The 12,007-nt window shown below is 47.6% G+C and overlaps 1 protein-coding gene across 5 annotated transcripts in view; it reads right to left on the bottom strand.

Moving 5' to 3' along the window:
• Nucleotides 1–12,007, bottom strand: part of ARHGAP39 (Rho GTPase activating protein 39) — a 146,204-nt gene that overhangs the window by 23,906 nt on the left and 110,291 nt on the right. For all 5 annotated transcript variants that reach the window (XR_004028322.1, XM_030804789.1, XM_030804791.1 and 2 more), the window contains one exon: nt 1,885–1,968. Coding sequence is in view for 4 of the 5 variants with exons in the window: in XM_030804789.1 (XP_030660649.1) it covers nt 1,885–1,968 (84 nt within the window). In the remaining variant the exon portion in view is untranslated. The remainder of the gene's footprint in view (nt 1–1,884; nt 1,969–12,007) is intronic.

The raw sequence follows: 12,007 nt of genomic DNA, 5'->3' as shown, positions 1-12,007 counted from the left end.
TCAGCGACAGGACGACAGTGACAGGGGAGGGCCATGAGGAGGTGGCCAAGCTGCCTGGTGTGGAGCAGCCCCCAACCAGGCCACTGGAGGAGGCCAGGCTGCCATCACCACACTGGCCAAGGGCCAGGGATCGCCCTCAGGGATGCACGGCACTACTCACAGCAAACGCTGGGCTGGGCTGCCCAATGCAGTGGTAAGGCCTCTTCTCCCCGCCAGGTCCAGAGGGAGCCCAATGCCCCACACAGAACTCCATGTGGGCTGTCTCCTCCCAGCCATTAGTTTATGGCCCAGAGGTGCAGCTGCTGGCCCTGTGTCAGGGGGCCCTGGTCAGCACATGGATGTACTCGTGGTCTGAACAGGGATCTTCAGCAGGCTGAATCGTCAGCCAGGTGAAAGGTGCCAGGCTCTGAGAGGGGCCAAAGGCACAACAGAGGCAGAGTCCATAGGAAGTGCAGCCAGTGGAGGGTTGCGGGAGCTGTGGATCTCCAGGAGGACGTTGGACCTTCGTGGAGACCAGGACCTGGTGTGTCAGCTCGTGGGGCCAGAGGCGGCTCCATGGGGCTGAAGGAGGCCGAGCCACCCGAGTGGCCTGGTAGGTGTGAGGGGCAGGACGCTGGGGCGGGCTTAGCTCAGCGACCCACCCCCTATTCCTGACACCCCCAGAGAGGCCAGAAGGTCCTCCTCACCTCACCTGGGACACCTGCTTCCCTGAAAGCTCTGTGGGTGCCACAGATGAGCTCAGGGATACTGCCAGTGAGTCGGGCCCTTGATCCTGGGGGAGAATGGCACCCTGGGGATGGCAGAGCTGAGGTAGTGCTTGGCAAACAAAGACCAGCTGGGCAAGTCCACCACGAAAGATGCAGTCGCTTTGGTCCACTAAGCACACGCCGGGTCCACGGGAAGCCCCAAGGCTGGTGACCAGAGCCAGGACCTGATCTGCCACAGTGGGGGTGGCCCTTCCACTACGAGCTCTGTCACTTTGCAGTGACCACTGAGTCAGCTGCCCAGATCCATCTCATTGATGAGGAAACGGAAGCTCGGGAAGGCTATAAAACCTGTCCTCCATCAAACAGCCACACTGCTGGGACTAGGGCAGGCTCTAATTCCCTGCCACAAGCCTAATGTTCAACAAATACGAATGTAAGAAACAAACCGTTACCACTTCCAAGCTCCAGCTGTTCCATCGTCTGTGCAGAACGCCAGAGACCCCTCGGGTCCTCCAGTTCCTCCCCAGCACCACAGTGCCCCTGGGTGGCCCGTGCTGCCGACACCCACCCCCCTACAGAAACAGCAGCTGGCCCTAGCCCTGCATCTCCCACAGCAAAATGGTCACCACCCGGCCAAGGAGGAGAAATCCAGGTGCCTGCCTCTGCCTGGATATCCTGGGAGGTGGAGGGAGCGCCCTGCCCACCCAGCGTGAAGGCAGTAGGGTCTTGGGGGGGTCTCCAGAACCTTCCAGCAGTCTGTGAGGCTGACCCACGGCTACTGGAAGCCAAAGCCCACCCCTCCGCTGTGACTAGCGCCAACCTTCCAGATGGGCCTGGCAAGTGCTTTGGCACGTGTGGCCTGAGCTGCCAGGGGTGGACCTAACTGAGGACCCTCCAGCACTCTGCTGCTCCACCAGAGGCTGAGGGAAGCACCGCAGGCTCCAGGCTGCCTAAGCCAGGCAGAGACCAAGTTCCTAGACAGGGGCTGCCAATGGGCCCGGGGCAGCTCTAAGGGGCTCCTGCCCACGCCCCTGGCCCTGTGGCCTCCACGGCCATTCCAGCTCTCGGTCTGTGGTGTTGCTGCTATGCGCCAGGCACCTCCCACTCGCAGTTAGCCTGGCTCGCTGAGGAAGTCGTCCTCCATCAGCAACGGCCACGCCTGAGAGATGGGCCCTACCTGTAGTGAAGAAGCTGGCTGTCCGCACTGTAATCCCGGTAAATCTCATAGTCTTTCTCAAGGAACACTCCTGGTGGTGAAGAACTGAAACACAGTAAAATGAAAGAGACATGAATGTAAGTGCAATCATTTAAAAATACGCACACTTACCATAAGCAGCTGCTCTCTGACTTAAAAATGTGGCACTGCCACCTCAATTTCCTGGAAATAACCTGGCTCCTGCCCACAGGCTGTATTCTTCATCTTCTGCCCTGAGTCCACCTCCTTCCAGGAGGGAGACACCACTGTGGGCCATCCAGAGGCCAGGGGGCAGCTGGGACACCTGGATTTCAGAAGCTGGAACCACTGGAGCTGGGGCTACTGTTCTAAGGGCATAGAGATGGGTTAGTGAGAATCACAGCTTCAGCCAGACATAAAAAGATGCCCCGGGAAGGAAGCATGGTTAGAAATACTCTTGAGGGCCGGGCGCGGTGCTCACGCCTGTAATCCCAGCACTGTGGGAAGCCAAGGCGGGATCACGAGGTCAGGAGATCGAGACCATCCTGGCTAACACGGTGAAACCCCGTCTCTACTAAAAATACAAAAAATTAGCCAGGCGTGGTGGCGGGCGCCTGTAGTCCCAGCTACTCCGGAGGCTGAGGCAGGAGAATGATGTGAACCCGGGAGGCGGAGCTTGCAGTGAGCCGAGATTGCGCCACTGCACTCCAGCCTGGGAGACAGAGCAAGACTCCGTCTCAAAAAAAAAAAAAAAAAAAAAAAGCCTTGGAGACTGTGACTGCTGAAGGTCAGGGCCTGGAACATAACAAATAGCTGTGAAATGAATGGCTGAGCAGGCGATTATCCCGATAGCTATTCACGGGTATGTGATCAAACCGATAAGTATTTATAATTTAAAACAACTCTCAGTAGTCCAGAAGTAGAAGAAAATTTACTTAATCTGATTAAGAATATCCAAATTAAACTCAAGGCCTTCACAGTATTCAGCGGCAAAAGGCTGAACCTTCACAGTATTCAGTGGCAAAGGCTGAACCTTCACAGTATTCAGTGGCAAAGGCTGAACCTTCACAGTATTCAGTGGCAAAGGCTGAACCTTCACAGTATTCAGTGGCAAAGGCTGAACCTTCACAGTATTCAGTGGCAAAGGCTGAACCTTCACAGTATTCAGTGGCAAAAGGCTGAACCTTCATTGTATTCGGCGGCAAAAGGCTGCAAGCAAAAGGCTGAAAGCATACTCATGAAAGTCAGGGGCAAGAATTATTTATCTTTACCACCATTGTTTAATACAGTTTTGGAGGTGCTAGGCAGTGCAATCGGACAAGAAAAAAAAAAACCACAAAAGATTCAAATATTTGAAAGGAAGACATAAAAATGATCATCAGTTGTCAGCCTAGAGAAATTAAAACAATCGAATGGGAAACTACCAGCAGTGCTGAGAGACTTCACTTACGCACCACCTGCCATCAGAGGCCGTGCTGTGTGGTGGTGACTGGCTGGAAACCAAGCTCACCTTTATTAAAGCAACAGTAACAACAAAAGTACTAGGCACAGATTAGTGAGGAATGTGCTGTATCAATATGAATAAAACTGTAAGGTCTTGTTGAGACATATAAAGGAAGACGTGAATACATAAGAGAAACACACACTCCTGGATGGGAAAATTCAATAAATATAAAGATATGACTTCTTTCTAAATTAGTTAAAATGCTTAATGTCTTTTTTTTTTTTTGTCGGGGGGATGGAGTCTCACTCTCTCACCCTGGCTTGAGTGCAATCTTGATTTCAGCCCACTGCAACCTCCATCTCCCAGCTTCAAGCAATTCTCCTGGCTCAGCCTCCCAAGTAGCTGGGACTATAGGTGCCTGCCACCACGCCTGGCTAATTTTTGTGTTTTTATTAGAGACGGGGTTTTGCCATGTTGGTCAGGATGGTCTTGAACTCCTGACATCAGGTGATCCACCTGCCTTGGCCTCCCAAAGTGCTGGGATTACAGGCGTGAGCCACCGCACCTGGCCATGGAATTCTAGTAATAATTTCATTCAGTGGTGAGAGTAGGGAGCTAAAGAAAAATGTTCAGCGGGAGTGCTTTCAGAACTTAAGAATGTTCGGTATGTTCACCCCAACTCTGCTCCCTGCAAAAAGCCCCATATAACAATAGCTGAGAAGTAATCCAGAAAGGGTGATATAAACAGTAATATAAAGCTACATAATTAGGCTGGGCACAGTGGCTCATGCCTGTAATCCCAGCACTTTGGGAGGCTGAGGCAGGTGGATCACTTGAGGTCAGGAGCTCGAGACCAGTCTGGCCAACATGGCAAAACCTCGTCTCTACTAAAAATACAAAAACTAGGGCCAGGCACAGTAGCTCACGCTGTAATCCCAGCACTTTGGGAGGCCGAGGCGGGCAGATCACAAGGTCAAGAGTTCAAGACCAGCCTGGCCAATATGGTGAAACTCCGTCTCTACTAAAAATATAAAAAATTAGCCAGGTGTGGTGGTGTGCACCTGTAGTCCCAGCTACTTGGGAGGCTGAGGCAGGAGAATGGCGTGAACCTGGGAGGCAGAGCTTGCAATGAGCTGAGATTGCACCACTGCACTCCAGCCTGGGCAACAGAGCGAGACTCTGTCTCAAAAAAAAAAAAAAAAAAAAAAAAAACACAAAAAAAACTAGCCGGTGCGGTGACGCATGCCTGTGGTCACAGTATCAGGAGAATCGTTTGAACCCGGGAGGCGGAGCTGCAGTGAGCCGAGATCGTGCTACTGCACTCCAGCCCGGGTGACAGAGCGACTTTGTCTCAAAAAAAAAAAAAAAAGCTACATAATTAAAGCAGTGTGGTACTAGTAGACGGATGGATTCTGGAATGCAACAGAAAGCCCAAGTATTGATCCAAATCTATACAAGAATTCAGGAGACAGGGATTAAAATTTCTGTACGCAGCAAGTAGGCTGGAGACCAGTTGCGTGTCTGACGACAGGGACTAGGTGAGCACATTGCCCCTACTGAGAAATAGGGCGTGGCTGCTGAAATACGGTCGTGGCAAAATGTTTTAGAAATCTCAAAGATACATGCCAGAAAATTAAGGCAGGCTGATGACCCCTTATCTAAAATGCTTGGGATCAGAAGTTTTTTGGATTTTGGAATATCTACATATATACATATATACATAATGAGGTATCCTGGGAATAGGACCCAAGTCTAAACACAGAATTCACTTATGTTTCATATATACCTTATCCACATAGCCTGAAGGCAATTTTATATAATATGCTTAATAATTCTGTGCATGAAACAAAGTTTTGACTGTGTTTTAATTGCAACCTATCACATGAGGTCAGATGTGGAAGTTTCCACTTGTGGCATCATGTTGACACTCAAAACGTTCCAGATTATGGAGCATTTTGAATTTTGTGTGCTTGGCCTGTGGTAGACAGCACTAACATCTACTACAAGTGTTTATTTTCTTTTATGTAATTATACATATCTTCTATGACTAACGTACATTGCTTCTCAAATAAAAAGGTCATTTAAAAAATGTTTTAAAATCAGTCGTATAAACAAATGGCAAACTTGCCGGGCACAGTGACTCACGCCTGTAATTCCAGCACTTTGGGAGGCCAAGGTGGGTGGATCACTTGAGGTCAGGAGTTCGAGACCAGCCTGGCCAACATGGTGAAACCCCATCTCTACTAAAAATACAGTAAGTAGCCAGGTGTGGTGGCGGATGCCTGTAATCCCAGCTACTTGGGAGGCAGAGGCAGGAGAATCGCTTGAACCCAGGAGGCAGAGGTTGCAGTGAGCTGGGATCTTGCCATTGCACTCCAGCCTGGGCAACAGAACGAGACTCCGTCTCAAAAAAAACAAAAGAAAATAAAAAAACGAATGGCAAACGTTAAAGTTGGCTGGTGGTCAATATCTTCAAACACATAATTATGGTACAGAACAAAAAGCTAGAAATATGGAATATGCCTAGATGGAAAACCATATAGGCAAAGACATCTATAAGATTGCTGTATCTGTATCAGCGCATCCCTCCTGCTGTTTCTGACTCGTCACCAAAAGATGACTGAGGTCCTGCAAGTGGGCCTTCAATGTCAAGCTCTTGAGGACCAGCGGAGTGTGGGTTATTCTGTTATTGAATTAGATGAATATCACGTTCCCAAGGCAGTAATGCTATGGCTGTGCTAAAAGAACATGACGTCAGCACTACTAGAGCAAGTACTCGTCACAATAGACTCAACTTCCACAACTGTCAGAAACATTTTAAACAGAAACAGAAACTCTGAAGCGGAGTATTTCATCACGGCGGAATTACTTTACAAAAATAAAAATGACCCTCACACTAATGTATGTTCTAACGTGGCTCACTTGTTAGCCAAGCAGGGAAAACTGTTCACTGATGGGAAGTTATTTACATTGTGTTGATTATGGCATCTAAAACTGTGTCAAGAGATGATAAACTTGCTTAAGACTATAAGCCTTCTGGCAAGAACAGTTGCTTGAGGAGTTGAGGACAGTGAGAGCAACACAACAGCCCTAGGACCCCAGTGTTTCCATCAGACTCCAGTGTTTCCATCAGACTCCAGTGTTTCCATCAGACTCCAGCGTTTCCGTCGCACCCCAGCGGTTTCCGTCGCACCCCAGCGGTTTCCGTCGCACCCCAGCGGTTTCCGTCGCACCCCAGCGGTTTCCGTCGCACCCCAGCGGTTTCCGTCGCACCCCAGCGGTTTCCGTCGCACCCCAGCGGTTTCCGTCGCACCCCAGCGGTTTCCGTCGCACCCCAGCGTTTCCGTCGCACCCCAGCGTTTCCGTCGCACCCCAGCGTTTCCGTCGCACTCCAGCGGTTTCCGTCGCACCCCAGCGGTTTCCATCACACTCCAGCGGTTTCCATCACACTCCAGTGTTTCCATCACACCCCAGTGGTTTCCTTGGCTCTTGATGAGCTGACAGACATTACTGGTACTGCTGTGTTTGAAGGAGTCAATGTTGAGCTTGAAGTGACCAAAGAATTAGCCTCTATCACTTGCTCTATGTGGAACAACTAGAACACACAGTATTTTCAAATAAGTTGTGAAAATACTAATTTTGTATGACCTGAAGTGGAATCTACTAAGATGAACTACAACTGATCATGCTAAGAATACACGTGGATCAGAAAAGGCTTACTTAGACAAACTTACAAGTCTTATGAAAACTGAAGATAACGTGAAAATATAAGCCTACGTTTATTGTGTTATTCATTAGCAGCTACTTTGTGAAAAGTATTTGAATCTATTAGGAGTTACTGAAACAGTGGCACCAACATGAACTTCATGCACTCTCATGACTCAGCCATCATTAGTTCCATGAATTTTAGTCAGAAATCGATGATAAATATTCTCACTTTCCGACCACACAAAGTTCAACACCTTAGCAGTGGCAAAGTTTTATTGTCATTTTTTAGAAAACTCTGGGCCAAGACTAAAATTCTCTGCATGAGAAAAACCTCCCTCAACCACTATTAAACATGAAAAGGGCTGGGCACCATGGCTCAGCCCTAAAATCCCAATGCTTTAGGGGGCTGAGTTCAGAGGATCACTTGAGGCGAGGAGTTCAAGACCAGCCTGGCAAGACAGTGAGACCCTATCTCTACAAAAAAAAAATAGTAATAAAAGAAAATTAGCTGGGCACAGTGGCATATGCCTATAGTCCTAGCTGCTCTGGAGGAGAATCACTGGAGCCCAGGAGTTCAAGACTGCAGTGAGCTGTGATCACACCACTGCATTCTAGCATGGGTAACAGCGAGACCTTGTATCTAAAAGAAAAAAAATAAATAAATAAACAAACGCACAATTAATGACTTTGGAAATTAATATTTGTTGTAGACTTGACAACATTTCTTAATGAATTCAACCTAACATTACAAAGCAAACAGTGCTTATGTGCAAAACTTATATTGCAGTAAAGTTATTTCAATGACAACTAATGTCTGAATCATAAGTAATGTCAAGCTGCTTTATCTACTTCCCATGGTGTCTAAAATTAAAACAGAAAGTGAGATTTCCATTCCCACACAAATTTGCAGCAGATATATTTTCTGAGCTCAAAATATAGATCCAGCAGAATTTGATAAATGCCTTCCAAATCATATGCTCATGGATTGATACCAGTATTTGGCAGTACCTCTCTGTGTAAAAAGACATTTTTGCAGATGAAGCATGTAAAATATCATCACAAATAACAACAGATGAACATCTGCAGTTGGTTCTGATAGTCAGGAATGCCAACTTCTTTTGGTTTCTCTGAGCAGCAGCACTGGCCCCCGTTGTCCCCTGAGCACACCAAATGCTCCTCCTTCTTGGGACGTGGCACTCGGTGCTTCCTCTGCTGGGATGGCTTCCCCTCATACATCAACAACTTTTGCTCACAAGATTTAAGTTCTTGCTCCTCAAAATGCACTGAATCTCTACCAATAACTTGGAGACGGGGAAAAATGGGATCTATTACAAGAAAACTCAATCAGTTGAAACTAACCACAAACTGACACAAATGAAAGCAGTTGAGAAAGACATTAAAAGTTACTAAAGTTGTATTCCATATGTTCAAAAAGCTAGAGAAACGACTGAACATGTTAAGTAAAGACGTAAAATATACAAAAAAGAACCCAATCAAAGTTCTAGAGATAAGCATTATGATGACTGAAATGAAAAATACACTGGGGCTTGGCATGGAGGCTCACGCCTACAATCCTAGCACTTTGAGAGGCTGAGGCAGGAGGACCACTTGAGGCCAGGAGTCTGAGACCAGCCTGGGCAACATAGTGAGATCTCTTAAAAAAAAAAAAAAAGGCCAGGCACGGTGACTCAGCCTGTAATCCCAGTACTTTGGGAGGCCGAGACGGGGGCAAATCATCTGAGGTCAGGAGATCGAGACCAACCTGACCAATATGATGAAGCCCTGTCTCTCCTAAAACACACAAAAATTAGCTGGGCGTGGAAGCATGTGCATGTAATCCTAGCTACTCCGGAGGCTGAGACAGGAGAATCGTTTGAACCCGGGAGGCAGAGATTGCTGTGAGCTGAGATTGCGCCATTACACTCCAGCCTGGGCAACAAGAGCGAAATTCCATCTCAAAAAAAAAATTATATACATATAAATTAGCCAGGTGTGGTAATGTGTGCCTGTAGTCTCAGCTACTTGCGAGGCTGAGAGGATTGTCTGGGCCCAGGAGTTTGAGGCTGCAGTGAGCCGAGACGGCATCACTGCATTCCAGCCTGGGCAACAACAAGGCCTTGCCTCAAAATAAAACCAAACCAAACCCACCACTAGAAAGAAAAAAAGGTTAGTGAATTTGAAAGCACAACAATAGAAATGATCCAAAATTAAACCTACAAAAAACAAAGAGGAAAAATAAAGAAAAACGAGAAAGTGGGACTGAGTGCAGTAGTTCATGCCTGTAATCCCAGCACTCTGGGAGGCCAAGTCAGGTGGATTACTTGAGGTCAGGAGTTCAAGGCCAGCCTGGGCAATGTGGCGAAACCCCGTCTCTACTAAAAATACAGAAATTAGCCAGGTGTGGTGGCAGGCACCTGTAATCCCAGCCACTCGGGAGGCTGAGGCAGGAGAATCGCTTGAACCCAGGAGGTGGAGGTTGCAGGAAGCAGAGATTGCGCCACTGCACTGCAGCCTGGGTGACAGAGCGAGACTCCATCTTAAAAAAGAAAAGAAAAGAAAGTGGAAACCATCCCATGGAGTGAGAGAGCTGCAGGATGACTTCAAGTGACCTGACACATAACTGCAGTGCTGGGTGGGGGTGTGAGCACAAACACACTCTAGGGAAAAGGCCAGGCATGCTGGCTCACACTTGTCGCACTATGGGAGACTGAGGCAGGAGGATCCCTTGAGCCCAGGAGTTTGAGACCAGCCTGGGAAAAACATAGAGAGACCCCATCTCTACAAAAAAAAAAAAAAAAAAAAAAAAAAGGGCTGGGTATGGAGGTGCGCAAACTTGTGGTCCCAGCTACTCATGAAGCAGAGGTGGGAGGATCGCTTGAGCCCAGGAGGTTGAGGCTGCCATCATCTGTGATTGTGCCATTGCACTTCAGCCTGGGCTACAGAGTGAGACCCTGTCTCAAAAAAGAACAAAAAGTTTTGTTTTGGGAGAAAAAATGACTGAAAATTTCTCAAACGTGATGAAGACTATAAACTGATAGGTCCAAGAAGCTACACGAACCCCAAGCACAAGGAATGTGAAGAAAATGACATAAACCCCTATCTGAAGCAAATTGCTTACAATGAGCAAAACAGAGAAAATAAAGGAGCTAGAGCCAGGTGTGGTGGCTCATTCCTGCAAATCCGGTGCTTTGGGGGCTGAGGCAGGTGGATCGCTTGAGTCCAAGAGTTTGAGACCACCCTGGGCAAGGTGGTAAAACCCCATCTCTACCAAAAATACAAAAGTAAGCTGGGTGTGGTGGTGCGCACCTGTGGTCCCAGGTGCTGAGGTGGGAGGACAGTTTGAGACTGGGAGGCAAAGGGTGCAATGAGCAGAGATCACACCATTCCACTCCAGCCTGGGAGACAGAGCCAGACCCTGTCTCAAAAAAATAGAATGAAATTGGCTGGGTACGGTAGCTCATGCCTGTAATCCCAGCACTTTGGGAGGCCAAGGTGGGCAAATCACTTGAGGTCAGGAGCTCGAGGTCAGCCTGGCCAAAATGGTGAAATCCCGGCTCTACTAAAAATATAAAATTAGGCCGGGCGCGGTGGCTCACGCTTGTAATCCCAGCACTTTGGGAGGCCGAGGCGGGTGGATCACGAGGTCAGGAGATCGAGACCACAGTGAAACCCCGTCTCTACTAAAAATACAAAAAAAAAAAAACAATTAGCCGGGCGTGGTGGCGGGCGCCTGTAGTCCCAGCTACTCGGAGAGGCTGAGGCAGGAGAATGGCGTGAACCTGGGAGGCAGAGCTTGCAGTGAGCCGAGATTGCACCACTGCACTCCAGCCTGGGTGACAGAGCGAGACTCCGTCTCAAAAAAAATAAATAAAATAAAATAAAAATATAAAATTAGCTGGGCATGGTGGTGTGTGCCTGTAATCCCAGATACTTGGGAGACTGGGGCAGGAGAATTGCTGGAAACCAGGAGGTGGAGGTTGCAGTGAGCCGAGATCGTGCCACTGCACTCCAGCCTGGGTGACAGAGTGAGACTCCATCTTAAAAAAAGAAAAAAAAAAGAAATAAAGCAGCTAGACTGAAAAGACACATTATGTAAAGGAATATAAAGATAAGAATGACAGCTGATTTCTTGTTAGAAATGATGCAAGCCAGAAGACAATGAAGTGGCAAAAAGGAATAAATCTTAACCTACACCCAGCAAAAGTAGCTTTCAAAAATGAATATGAGGCCTGGCGTGGTGGCTGATGTGGCTGGCAAGCCACCGAGGTGCCAAGGCAAGAGACCGAGGGCACGAGCTGTTCCAGTATAATAAAATACCTAAAATAAGAATAGTTATACTAGATATAGATCTTAGATATGATTATATATGAATATCATTAATCATTAGTTTGTAGCAAACATTAGTTTGTAGCAATTACTCTTTATTTACCAATATTTACCAATATTATATTATATTATACTATACTATAATATATTATAATATATATAATATTTACCAATATTATATTATACTATACTATACTATATTATAATATATATAATATAATTTTTACCAATATTATAATAATCCCTGCTCTGTAATCATAATCTAGGAAAAACCAGGCCATACAGAGATAGGAGCTGAGGGGACATAGTGAGGAGTGACCAGAAGACATGAGTGCGGGCCTTCTGTTATGCCCAGACAGGGCCACCAGAGGGCTCCTTGGTCTAGCGGTAACCCCAGGGTCTGGGAAGACGCCAGTTGCCAAGTGGACCATGGTCTAGCGGTAGCGTCAGTGCCAAGGAACAACACCCGCTACTTAGCAGACTGGGAAAGGGAGTCTCCTTTTCCCCGGGGGAGTTTAGAGAAGACTCTGCTCCTCCACCTCTTGTGGAGGGTCTGACACCGGTCAGGCTTTCCCTCAGTTATCCGGAGGCCTAACCATCTCCCTGTGATGCTGTGCTTCAGTGGTCACGCTCCTAGTCCACATTCAT

Source organism: Nomascus leucogenys, chromosome 23 (assembly GCF_006542625.1).
Source record: "Nomascus leucogenys isolate Asia chromosome 23, Asia_NLE_v1, whole genome shotgun sequence".
NCBI classification, from domain to species: domain Eukaryota; kingdom Metazoa; phylum Chordata; class Mammalia; order Primates; family Hylobatidae; genus Nomascus; species Nomascus leucogenys.
The sequence above is the reverse complement of the archived record's forward strand: the minus strand, read 5'-3'. Positions and strand labels throughout refer to the sequence as shown.